Raw genomic sequence first — 13423 nt, forward strand, 5'->3', positions numbered from 1 at the left:
TCTTTGAACAACACTTTATGTAGCAATCGATTACTCTATATAGCGAATGTTTAAATACTTTATGAAGTAATCGTTCGATGTCGCTCTATGTATATTTGAAAGCCTGATATAATAGCCCGATATACACCCATCAACAATGTTCGTTTGTGGCATCTGGCCGAAACAGAAAGAAATTCAGTAGTGGTCTCTTTTAACCTGAGTAAGCAAATGTTGTCAGTAGCTTGGTCTACGGCCTGCCAAAGTATAACAGATTTCGTCTTTGCGTTGACTGTTGTGATGGTTGGTGATCGGATCTAACCTATAAAGTGCATATATACGATACGATAAAATATGTACATATAGGAATAACTACATCGTTATAGCATGTGAGTACATCTGGCAACGTCGACCGAGCATTTTGATAGCCTCCAACTGACTGAGTATCAACAACAGTTAAAGGAATATGGGGAACAAAAATAGCCGTCAAAGACAAACTGATTATTGTCCTAGTTACACCACTGGGGGTAAGTTAAACGACTGACAACACGATACAGTTATGATCTTAAAGGCCTACGTATGTATGGGTTAATTACACTATGATTTTCCAAAGCTGTTTCAAATGTTGTATACCTAGAATAGGCATGTCTTACAAATATTGTAATATGACATCACACGATCATACTGCGATGTCCTTAGAGGGGGTTTACTTTAAGTTCGGCATTATTAATTTGCTGGTATCATGATATTGTCGCATATGTCGATAAGTTGTTATGTTGCTACTGTCTCATCTATTGGTAAAAGTATAACTTTCATTCGTAACTAGACGTAACAGCGAAACGCTGAATATCCAGAATTGATTTATGATTCGGTGAACTAGCAATGACCTGTTTTACCATCAATTCCATGGTTGCTGTTATTTTGTGTGGATGCACATGTGTGTGTGTTTGTGCTTTCTTAGTCAAGAAAAACAATACTTTCTTTGTCATACTTCTTTTGTCCTCCTTTATCTTATTAGTCCAACAACCCGTGAGAACGTTACATACTAAGCGTGTAGTATTGCAGACCTATTTGTGTTTTCTTCTTCAATTGCAGACCAGTTGCAGCCTAGCCTTATATCAAGGAGACTGTGTTCACTCAGCCTATGTACGAATTACGAAGATCAAAAAATTGGAAATGGGCTTTGTACCTCATGCAATCAACTATACCGTGTGAATGCCAATTATAGCAGTACACCTAACGAAAGCAACCCAAATCAATTGCAAACATTTACGATCACTGAAAGTAAGCAACGTCCTTTTTCGAAATGTTCTCAGTCCATATAGATACAGTATCATGTTATAAAGGTAGACGATTTTTGCCACACTTCATCAATTGTGCATTTGTACGTTAAAGTATGCTATAAAATTCAACTGATGTATAGCAGGTTAATCGGTTCATTCGGCAAAAGTTTCCGTTTTACCGTAATTAAATACTACAGAAACTGTTTATTGTACTTTCTGACCAGAAGTTTTCTTTACCCTCAAACTATCAAATACGTATACGATAATTGTCAATCATTATTTCTATTTTAGATGACTGTAACGTGCCTCCACCGTCTACACAAAATGAATGTCTGTGCTCTCAGCCAGGTTGTATCAACTATGAAGACAAATCAAATGTTATGTCGTTTTGCACTCAGTGCTATGAGAATTATGAAAAGGTACTTGGCTGTCCTTCAGACACATCACGGTTCCATAGATACGATAAAGACCGCACTGAAGCAGTCTCGTCAACCAATATGGCTATTCAAGGTAGGAATCAAAACAAAGCCAACATCAAACTCGTCTAAATCATATAAAGGCCCTATATTTGATGAAGTACATTATAAACTGATAAACCTTTGATCCATTTGTAATAAAACTGTTGTGGGAACTGTGTATTTTCTATCACGTCTTCAGTTTTACAACGTTTTGCTTGTATTGAGTCACTTTTTTCATTAATGTAAGTGGTTATAAACATTTGTAGCAACTCTTGTGGTATACTGTTTAGAATTGTATGCAGTCATTATACGAATTGACAGTATTAGAATGGGTACAATCTAATTGAGCTTTGGACTTTACACATATCTCATATGAGATAGATAAACTAATGTGTTTTACATCAATTGTACCTTATATTGTAGTTACAATTGGATCACATCATCTATATATATATATATATATATATATATATATATATATATATATATATATATAAATATATATATATTTACCGTAGTATATAAAGTTCAGTAATATCAATATAGTGCTCGATACAACTGGTGCAGAGCTATATAGATATATGTATAAACACGCTATTCCATTGCGTTGCCACTTACAGTTTCACGAGCGCAATAAGTTCTTCTCACTGCGGCGATCATCAGGCAACTGTATCTTGCCATGACTAATATTTCCTTACGGCGCCGTCAGGGGAATTCTTTGAACGGTTGCCATGACGACATTTGAATACAAATTCGCTGCGCTTGTTGATTGCGGTGCAGCTTTTGTCGAATAAAATTGGTCACTCGATTTCTGTGAAGATACAGAAAAGAGACAATCTGGTGCTAACTCAAGTGAATCGTCCATGAGAAACAAAGAACAGGTTAATGGAAGCGAAATCCGAATAGTATCTTGTAGAGTTAAATACTTGTTAACTGGCATTTCTACTTCTAGTAATAGCACCGATAAATCCCATCATATTCCCAATAGCTCAATGGGATGTATTCGCCAGTACCCATTAGGCGTATGGCGGGCCATCAGTCTCAAATCATGGGAGATCGACTTATACCGATTTAAATCGACATATACCAGTTTCCTTCGACCTATACCAGTTTCCAGCAGCTGAAATTAACTTCTACCGATTTAAATCGACATATACCAGTTTCATTATTCATATCATCATGACATATACATTACTTTCAAAAGTAATTGTTCATAATTACCATTGACATAATCATGATGAACACTCTTGCTAGCTTCGTAATCTTGGAACTATTTAATAATTCGCGCGCTTTGTCAGGTGACAACACGTGATGTATCTCCACATGTCAATCATCACCGAAATCGGGATTTGGAATATGTTAATAAGCTAAATCGATGATATGTCGATTTAAATAGGTATATGCCAATTTGAGTTGCTAGAAACCGGTATAAGTCCACGGAAATTGACTTCTACCGATTTAATTCGACATATCATCGATTTAAATTGGTATATGTCGATTTAAGCTGGTATAAATCAAATTTAACTGGTATATGTCGATTTAAATTGACATATACCAGTTTCATTCCACATATCATCGATTTAAATCGACATATACCAGTTTCATTCGACATATCATCGATTTAAATTGACATATACCGATTTATTTTACTTATTATCGATTTAAATTGGTATATGTCGATTTTGATCGATGATGTGTAGAATGAAACTGGTATATGTCAATTTAAATCGGTAGAAGTCAACTTCAGCTGCTGGAAACTGGTATAAATCGAAGGAAACTGGTATTTGTCGATTTAAATCGGTATAAGTCGATCTCCCATGATTTTGAGACTAATGGCCCGCCAAACAGGCGAACGACGAAAAGAATACGGAGATATGATATTGAATTGAAAAAATAATAATGTTGTCCATTTGTAATATCAGATTGTAAGGTATAAGGTTCACTTTCATTTCTAAGGCTGCAACGGCTAGCAAACTATATTACACAAAACATGAAGACAATGTACTAACCACGTTTCGAATTGAATATCAACTTGAGAGAAGCAAGACAATTATTGAGGACAGGTTAAAAATTGCCTTGAATTTGTCTCTCACAATTTTGATTGATCATGTCCACAGACAAACGTAGAACGATAACATGGGCTCAACCATTGTTTACGTTCTTGCCGCCGATTGAAAGATATTCTCCAGCTCAAGCACTGGAGTTTCGGACAATTTTTGGAGTTCTGATTTAGTTCAATATCTTTACGAGGTTTCCAACAGCAACTTAATTAAATGGACTCGGCGGTTGTTGTTGTGGAAACAAGTGATTTCATATTAGGATGGGACAGTGGCGGTTAACTTGAACCTTGGTATTACTAAAATATTGAATTCCGATTATTTTCAGCTTCATTGCCGCCTACACCCTTCTCTCAGATGTCACTGATAAGAGAAAGAAACCAGCCATGTTCAAGCAAGTTAACATCGTATCATGACAGTAAGTTATTGTCTTCGGACTGGAAAAGCCAATATCTCGATGTATAAATGCGTGATACATTCCGAGGCTCGTTACATGGAAAGGAATGTAAAGCACTACAACCGACGCGATGTTCAACAGTAGTTACTTCGTACCAGCGTCGGGTACCTTCAGGATTTAAGAGGGGACCAATTGACTAGACTTGGAGTTGATGAATTCTAACTAAGGATTATCTCTCGCTGAAATCAGACCTTGATGTTTGCTCCATTTGCAAATTCTGCCCTTATGAGATCTGGCGGAAAGTAAAACTAAGACATTCATTTAATTGTCTTATGCATACCAATAAGCGCCATGACCCGGCTACCAGCGTGAAACCCAAAAAGATGTGGGGATATTATCCTCATTTTAAACAGGCTACATTCCCATATAAACAGAACACAAATGTGATTGATCGTCTGCAAATAAAGCAAATGGGAGTTTAGCCTCTGGGCAATCCTCCTTGGTGCTATCATTGTGGTTGTATTTTTATCATCCCTCCACCCCTTGCCCTCTGTACCATAACCGTCAAACCATATGGGAGCAAAGTATTTTGTTTTAACATCCCTACAGGTGATGATGATTTTGAAATTGTTACAAGCAAAGTATTAATACCAGAAGAAAGGGAAACTAGTATTAAAAGTGGTGCAATCACACTACATGAAAGAGAAGCTGGATCCCCGCAGAAGAAGGTCACGTGTGATTTAGAGAGAGGAAGAAACAGAACCTTTAGAAGTTCGAATACACTGGGCGATCTGAAGAATCCATCAAAGCCAAATTTAACCATGGTTAGTTCAACAAGCCCAAAGAATCAACCCTTTACAACATCTACCAGTCAACCAAATTCTTCTAGAGGAGCTGATTCAACGGAGGCATCTTTATTCGGTCACAACAAAGGGAGCAGTACTGGTAACAAGCTATATCAGAATGGTCAGTCTAGCAATCGATCATCTGCTATCATATGATAAACTTGGACAAGGAAGAGAACGCTAATACACAGAGAGTTTATACAAATTCGTGACACAAAATAGCTAGGGATGTGTAAGGGTAGACTTATCTATTATGTCGGGCGCTCCAGGTCGCGCAAAATGCACAATTTAATCAACGGTTTCCTTGAACGTTTACCTTTCGTTTGATGTGTGTGTTCAAAAAAGTGTATATTTTTTTCAAATCAATAAATGCATCGGGTTTCCTTGTAAAATGTGTAGCTGTGACGTATAATGACAGTGATTTTTTTGTGTTTAAAAACCTCATCGCTTCCAGAGAAATATCATCTGATAAATGCCCAGCTTAAAAGCTCTTTTGTATTTTCCTCGAAAACCAAACTCAGTTTACAACTTATACGTTATTGATCTGAAATATGCTACAAAGACAAAGATGATCGATTAGGAAAGATCTACACCTGCTGTACTGCATCCCAATATGTGTAGATCATTACGATGATTTCTTCCCCTCTTTTTTCTTCTGGAAATACCTAAAAGTTTAGAATCTTATGAAAACACATTGCAGCACTTAATCCAGTAATGTATGCTCAACTTTCAAACCTTTTCATAACTTTCATTTTACGTAGTTGGCAATGACATTTACAGTTTCGTAATATATTAATTCCTCACATATGCTTTCAATGGCCTTTTAAAACGTACCATTGGATTGCAGAAATTTGATGTGGTAATGGCCCCTAAAAGCATACTAACAAGTGGTGTACTCTGTACATGTGCTTTTTGCTTTCTCTTTATATTTTCAATATACGCATATATGGTGATAAGATACAACGACAGGGATAAAGTCCAAATTTTCGCAAACGGTGATATTATTTCAATGTTTGTCTACGAACTTTTATTGAACGCAAGTAAATACTCAGACCTGCTGGTGTTAGATTAAATATTTGTATTGCCTTTAAATATGAGTAACTTGAGACAGAAGAAGCCTGCATAAGAATACTGATTGCATAAATAGATCATATGAGAATACCAGGAACCAACCCATATGCTTAAGTAATGAATATCTAACATTTCCATGATATTCATTGAATGTTCTCATATTTCAACCAACAGATTCGCAAGGGGTGATCAATGCAATGAGGGATAGCTTGATTTGTCCTATTTGTCTTGACTTGCTTGAAAACGCAAAAACGCTTCCATGTCAACATGTGGTCTGTAAAGAATGCCTAGAACAATGGATGGCCAGTAAAGGTGAGTTGAGATGCCCCACCTGTAATACCAGACAATCGAAACCAGAAAGTGGAGTCAACGGTTTACCTTCTAACTTCATGTTGAACAATCTAGCAGCAGAGATGAAGAAACTAGATCCACGGAAGGAAACTGATTTGACTGTCGTTGAAGAGGAGGAGAAAGTTCATGAGGAATCCCGCTCTACTTCAGTCGGTACAACTCTTACCAATGAACATAGTACGCATTCATATCCAGATGATGACGAATGGCAGCGGACACCTGTTGCCGATATGTCATTCTTGGAAATGTTGGGCACGAGAGTTGGCTATCGAAAAGGTTGTGCAATACAACTGAGAGTTCAGTTATGTAATGCAGAAGGACATCCCATTCGTGGGAGATCCTCTGATATAGTTCATTTTACTGTTTGTGACCCAATGAATGAGGAAGTTGATGTTTCTAATGTGAGCCTTAATAAAGGAACTGGAGATATCATTATGAGTTTCATCCCGCAAAGAATTGGTGTACATATGGTCAATGCATATCTAGCTGGAGAGGCCATTGTTGGCTCTCCTGCAAAAATTGTGGTCTATTGAACCTGGCAAATATATTTGGTATTAGATCATGTGGGATTAAGTCTATCAAAAGGAGTTGCATTGCTAGGACTAGAGATATTCATCACAACTAACTTAACTTGGTAATAAAGACAAACTGGTCTTTCGAACACTGAGTGCAAGTTCTCCGGAACAAACTCACATGTTGGTAGTGACCTGATAAACCCATTTGGCATCACAGAGTACGCTGGGAGATTGTTTATAACAGATTAGAATAGCAAATGCGTATATGTGTACGACAGCAAAGGACACCTGCATACATTTGGTAAGGGATGTATAAAAAAATCCAACTGGAATAGCTGTCAGTAAAAATGGCATAATTTACGTCGCCGATAGTTCATCAAACACCATAAAGGCATTCTCTTCGACCTTCTCGCTCTCTCGTAGCACTGACCTGAACTGACAGATGGGGCTGGAATGCTTTCCGTCATAACTAGCTTTGAATAAATCAGACAATAAATTTATAGTTGCTGATAACGGTGCTAACCTCATCAGAATTGTCGATCTCGATACGGGTAGGTTTAAAATTGTCAAAACAAGGGTACAACAGGGCCCTGTCACACCTTTCGGTGTTGCAGTAGTTCAAGACGACAACATATTTGTTTCATTGACTTTTGATTCGTCTAGGCTCTCTCAGCACCAAGTGTTTCGAAATAATCAGACACGTAAAACAGGCGGTGCAATTAATATTTATGCTCCTAGTGGATATTATCTGGGAACAATTGGTTATCAAGATCTGGTACGACCCCGTGGTATTTGCTTTGTCAATGACCCGTCACCGCAGCTCTTGGCGGTTGACGCTGGAAACTCTGAACGGAATCCGTGTATAAACATTTACAGAATTTAATTGAAGCGTATTGTGATGTAAGTATTTACTTTAAGATTTATTGTAGGAGAGAAAGCTTTCTATAAGAATGAGTGTTTCTATTAGTTTGAGGAATCATGCTAAGAAGTAAAAATACACATATTATGATAATATTGTAACGAAAATTTACTTTGTATAGCCTACTTTATTTGTTTACGCCGCTGGTGGCTTTTCTTGCTAGCAATTCGGTGCATGTGCGTGTGGTAGCCAATTGGCTAAGGCGTCGGACTCGTGATCCAAGGATTGCTGGTGCGATCCCTGCCTAATTCATTACGTTGTGTCCTTGCGCAATATGCTTAATCTCACTTGCCTCTCTCCACCCAGGTTTTAATGGGTACCTGTGAGGTAAGTTTTCATTGGGCACAGTATATAACTGCTGCCCACTGGAGGGATTGTCCCTGTGACAGGTTATCATTGAACAGGGTAATATAACGTCTGTAAAGCGCTTTGAGACCTATCGCTGGTGTAAAGCGCTATATAAAATCAAATAGTAATAGTATAAATGTTTTGTATCTTCTCTCATGTTTAACTTGAACTAACTAATAAGTCACACGTGTAGACATAACTGAGGAAGCACAGAGAGCACACGTCAACTGAGGGTCTCCGGATAGTGTCTGCCAATAAAGACAACATAAATGTATTTTCTGAAAGTCCTATGTAAAAGTCATTGTACATAAATCACTGATAAACATATTTGGGGTGACTGTCGTAATGTTTATCTAATTTTAAGAGAGTTTACGTTGTGAAATGACGTTATTAAGTCCGTGGTTTTTATCATTGAGATAGCAGTTTGACCGGTCTCGCCCTCTTAGCCTTTCTTGATCTTATAAGAAATAATTTGCAAGTTAATTAAACGAATGATCTTACATCTAGGCGATGCACAGCTGAACTCGTCTCCGCTTTAAAAGTGCTAGCAGTAAAAGCTATAACATCCGTAGTTTACACTATAAATCTATTGATGCTAGGTATGAGCAAGGCGTTCGACACAATTCAAAGAAGATCCTTGCTTAATGACCTAGAAAAGGTTCTTGACAACGACGAATTTCACCCGAAATCACTGCTAATCGATAACGTCTCCTTCACCGTCAAACTAGAGGGCAAACTCGGACTTCCTTTTAACACTAACACTGGTTCACCACAAGGAGACATTGCAAGCGCACTATATTTTATAAATTTTCTAGCCAACTCTTTGAAATTAGATGATAACGATATCGAAGCAGTTATCCTGCCATCTCAGTTAGCTGATCATGATTACAGCACAACACCAACTCTTTTCTTCACTGTAGACCAACAATACGCTGATGATATCTCTTGGGCATCAACTGTCAGCATATACTGCACGATATCGAAAAACCAGTTTCTGAGAAACTTACAGGAAGGAATGTGAAAATCAATTGCACAAAAACTGAAAAATTTTCAATCACAAGAAAAGAAAATGAAAGTTGGAAGAAGTGTAAATATGTTGGAAGCTTGGTGGGGACCAAATTATATTACCGAAGTATTGGTATAACCAACGGTGCTTTCAACACACTGCCAAGTATTTTCAAAAGCAAAAAGATAACCGAAACATTAAGCTTAGGATTTTCGAGGCTTTATTAAAGAGTTTATTTATATTTTGTACAATTGCAAACTGTGGGGCACAACGAAGGATCTTGATCGTAAAATTGACACTTTTCAAAGGAGACTACTTCGTTTTATTTTCAACACTAGATGGACCAATAACAATTGTTTATCAAACGATGAGCTCTACATGAAACCAACCAAACACCTTGGTCATCCATAGTCGCACATAGAAGATTGAGATTTTTCGGTCATGTAGCAAGACTCCAAGAGTACGCTCCAGCAAAGGTTGCTTTAATAGAAGCATTGAGACATACTGCTAAACCAGTAGGAAGGCGCGTCACTACCTTGCTTAGAAAATAAAGTCGCCATTTAAGGACGTTAACATTAACAATTTCGAGTAAGCCATAAACCTTCCACAAGATCGTGATACATGGCGGAGGTTAGTCTGAGCATGTCGGATTGACGAGACTCAACTTACTACTACTTACTATCTTACATCAGCTATTCTTTGTGACAAATTTTCTTCAAGCGAAATTTTAACGTAAAATATATGAGTATCAAGCTGGCTTAACTGTACACACAGCCTAGGTACAGTACTGTGTTCATCGTATAACCTGTCCTAGGAACAAGTCTGAGTATTTGGGAAATTACGTTCTCCCTAAAAGAAAATAAAAACTTATAAATTAGCTTTTGTGACTGTATTCTAAGTTAAAGATGTTAGATTGCGTTATTGACGCAGTGCATTCGTTTTGCGTTATTGACGCAGTGCGCTTGTATTGTGTCTTTGGTGCAGTGCGTCCAAATTGCGTCGATAATTGTACTGAACTCGTTATGTTAGGCCAAACTGAATTCATCTACTCAGCTAACAAATAATGTATTAGTCTGTTCATATTACTTTGTCCGTCATTACGCTTGTTCATTAATTATATACTTTGATTCCATTTATCTGTTGAGACAAACTCACTTTGGAAATCAAATGGAGAATCAAATCGAATACACATTATGACATATAAATCCACTGTCTTTATCTCTGTGCTTCATGGGTAACAAGAAGAAGTTTAATTACGGGAAAATGAGATGTCTTGGGGCGGCGGCGTTACAGTACCATACAGAAACAGACGTCAAATCAAAGGATAAAACGTTTTGAAAGAGATGTAACCCTTTGTAGTCAATACAAAACCATAATTTCAGTTGAGATCCAACTGTACCATACGGTAAACGTTTGCCTAACTACGAAACAACGTGGGTTAACATCTGCGTTTATTCACCATTAGATCCAAATGAAAATACATTACAAATCTTTTTCGTTTGCTACATATGAATTGTTAAATTATAGAACAGTGTAACAATTCAAGCCCCCAGGGGTATGGTTGCCCTAACCAACTGGGGATATGGACACTGATTATATTATGCCCGGAGGTTCGAAACCAGGAAGGAAGGTCGTCTTTTCACTGCATGCCACTTTATCGAACAATACTAGTTCTATTTTAAACCCGAAGTGGTTTTTGGTAAGTCCTGGCGTGCCGTATAGCAGTTTGACTTTATACAGTTCTATGATGTTTACATTGAATAGTCCGCATCGCAGACGCTTTATTGATGAATTTGGTCGCTGTAAGACTTGTGCTGCTAGGTGAATTCAATCTCATCGGTAAGATGGAGAAGTTTATCATCATAAACAAAATAACTCTATACACGTCTTTCGATCAAGCTCGGTGAAAGAAGAACATTCGGGCACAGCCGGAACCCGAATTCGTTACATCCTTTCTCGCTTTAAGCACGTTAACCCACAAAAATGATTTGGACCTAATAGAGTGAAATTTGATTGTCTCTTTTCCATTCCAAGTTTCGTCCGTTTTATCCAGTAATGCACACATGAAATACTTTCTATGAGTACAGAAATTCGTCTATTTGGATGGGCACATATGATTTATTTTGTGAAGACTTTATTTGCTAAGTGAGATACAAGAACGAACTTAAGACGTTTACTCCATTGTATTTGATAATTTGGTCTGTATACTTTATAAATAAATAGCTTCAATATGAGAAACAACTTACTTTCATGAAAAATCCACACTTTCATGAACAAGAGCCTTTCCCTGCATGTACAAACACCTATCAATGAAACGCTATTAAATTCATTTTACCAAAGTTTTTACAGAAAGTATTGCATGTGAGTGTAAACCATGAACTAACAAATGTACCACTTCATGCAACGTCATAAACAGGTAACAGTCTGTCAAAACATCCATGTGATTATGTTTTTCTCATTTTTTATTTCCTTTTCGTTAATTGTTCTTATCCTTTTTTTCTTTCGGAGGTGAATGGGTTAAGCGATTGAAAGAGGTGTAATAAGATAAAACTATGGTTCTATTCTTTGTGATTCTTTTTCGAAACAAAACTTTTCTGATACAAAGTATGCTGCATCTTACTGCTAAAAAAAGAAAAACTTCCTTCTTCCTTCCTGTTTTCGAAAATGTTTAACTTCTTATGTTTAATTTGTAATTCTGTTATAAATTTACATGACAAATTGACAAAAAATGAATATATTTACCTGTTGAAAGAACTAAAATATGTTTTTTAAGTTCTTGTCTGCTATTTCTATTACAAAATGCCTAAAACAAAGAAAACATATTCTTTCAGGAACTGGCCTACAATTTATGAAATTCATTAAACCATTTAATGGAACTTAAATCAAAACATTTAAAAGAGCAGATAAAAATTGCGCGAGATTTGATCGAGGAGACTGCACAGCAAGTTACACTATTATAAGTTTGGAATACACAGAAAAATATCAGGATTTTGATGGAGTATGGTACAGACTTTGAGATAAAACACATGCTCTGTAAGTACTGCTACTATACATGAAGAGCAAGTTCGTGATGATGTCAAACACTGATATAATAACCCAGCCTAAAGCATAGGCTGAATATCACCATGTTTCAGTAGTATTTTTAATAACTCTAAGGTTCAGCATAAAGGACAAAGATAATTACATTCTCCGCCTTACAATGCTGACATTTTTCATCAAGTTTAAATCCATATTTGACCGTTTTCCCACTAAAGAAGATTCTTTTGGTCTAGCAGAATTTAAATGCCAGCGTCATTGACGTGCTTCGGTGCTTGTAAACCTTTCACTCCAGGAGGACGGGTTATAATTCTCCTCTGTTTTCTAAAAGGCATGAAATCATTGCACAGATTCAACACCAATTGCTGTACGCATAGGCGACGTTGGTTAGTCGCTCTCTAACATAAAATGAGCAAGGACGTATTGATATAGTTAAGAAATATGTTAGAAAAATGAGGAGCCCAAATTTGCGTTTAAGCTGCATGGGCCATTGTCTTTCTTTCCTTATTTGGTATGTTTATATTGTTAGTTCGAGTTTAAATGTTCATTTTTATGAAACTGTTGAAATTGATTAATATGCATGGTTGACGGGTCTTAATGTTATTTTCTGAAAGAAAGCTTGAAACATGATTCCTCAGAAACAGACTGGGTTAATGCCATATGTGGTACACTGATTACCAATAGGCTGCATGTGCGGGCGGTTGCTTTGAGAAGTAATGGCATGCATATAACATGCATACTACATAATGTAAGAATCTTTAACTTAAGCGTTCAGAAGTTGACTACGACGTGTTTGCTTCCTTCCATATTTGGTATGTTAATATATTGAGCAAGTTGAGCCCCAGAGGCAGTGGAGTAAATATGAATCTATCCAAAATATGGAATTGAAAATAGAAGGAAAACCGGTGGCCAGTTTTAGTAACTTCGCATAAAAAATTTCACATTTGTTGATGACACGATCGAAATGCCAATATTTTATCTAAAAAAATCGACTACTTCATCTCAGAATTGTGTTTTTCTTTTCTCAGACACTTTACTTTTTTTCCGGATAATTTTACTTTCTTTCTCGAAAATTCAACCGTTAATATCTGGAATTCTGCTTTTATCGCACAATTTGTTTTCGGCAGTGTTTTATCAGAAAATTGTGATTACTTTATTTCA

General features: G+C 36.8%; 1 protein-coding gene and 1 long non-coding RNA gene across 4 annotated transcripts; one reads left to right on the forward strand and one right to left on the reverse strand.

The window, feature by feature from the left end:
* Window positions 1-90: 90 nt before the first annotated feature.
* Window positions 91-3828, reverse strand: LOC139971424 (uncharacterized). Its single transcript, XR_011794387.1, has 2 exons — window positions 2336-3828; window positions 91-298 (listed from the first exon to the last, which is right to left on the reverse strand). It is a non-coding gene; the product is annotated as an uncharacterized lncRNA (long non-coding RNA).
* LOC139971417 (uncharacterized) lies at window positions 255-10431 on the forward strand. Of its 3 annotated transcripts, XM_071977804.1 has the most exons (6): window positions 256-503; window positions 1072-1260; window positions 1551-1769; window positions 4103-4192; window positions 4781-5137; window positions 6262-10424. In XM_071977804.1, exons 1-6 carry the CDS (start codon window positions 443-445, stop codon window positions 6969-6971), a joined length of 1626 nt encoding a protein of 541 aa, XP_071833905.1. In that variant the 5' UTR covers window positions 256-442; the 3' UTR covers window positions 6972-10424. The 3 variants fall into 3 exon arrangements, with proteins under 3 accessions (XP_071833906.1, XP_071833905.1, XP_071833907.1); XM_071977805.1 differs by lacking the exon at window positions 4103-4192 and having other exon boundaries at window positions 255-503; window positions 6262-10426; XM_071977806.1 differs by lacking the exon at window positions 256-503 and having other exon boundaries at window positions 1194-1322; window positions 6262-10431.
* The last annotated feature ends 2992 nt before the right edge of the window (window positions 10432-13423 follow it).

The sequence above is a fragment of the Apostichopus japonicus genome, chromosome 8 (assembly GCF_037975245.1).
Source record: "Apostichopus japonicus isolate 1M-3 chromosome 8, ASM3797524v1, whole genome shotgun sequence".
In the NCBI taxonomy this organism is placed as follows: Eukaryota; Metazoa; Echinodermata; class Holothuroidea; order Aspidochirotida; family Stichopodidae; genus Apostichopus; species Apostichopus japonicus.

What these genes read in the sequence shown, in the direction of transcription:
- LOC139971417 (XM_071977804.1), top strand. Translation starts at nt 443, where the DNA reads ATGGGGAACAAAAATAGCCGTCAAAGACAAACTGATTATTGTCCTAGT. An exon ending in TCCTAGTTACACCACTGGGG is followed by an intron (nt 504 to 1,071) that starts GTAAGTTAAACG and finishes CTTCAATTGCAG; the next exon opens with ACCAGTTGCAGCCTAGCCTT. An exon ending in TAACAAGCTATATCAGAATG is followed by an intron (nt 5,138 to 6,261) that starts GTCAGTCTAGCA and finishes TTCAACCAACAG; the next exon opens with ATTCGCAAGGGGTGATCAAT.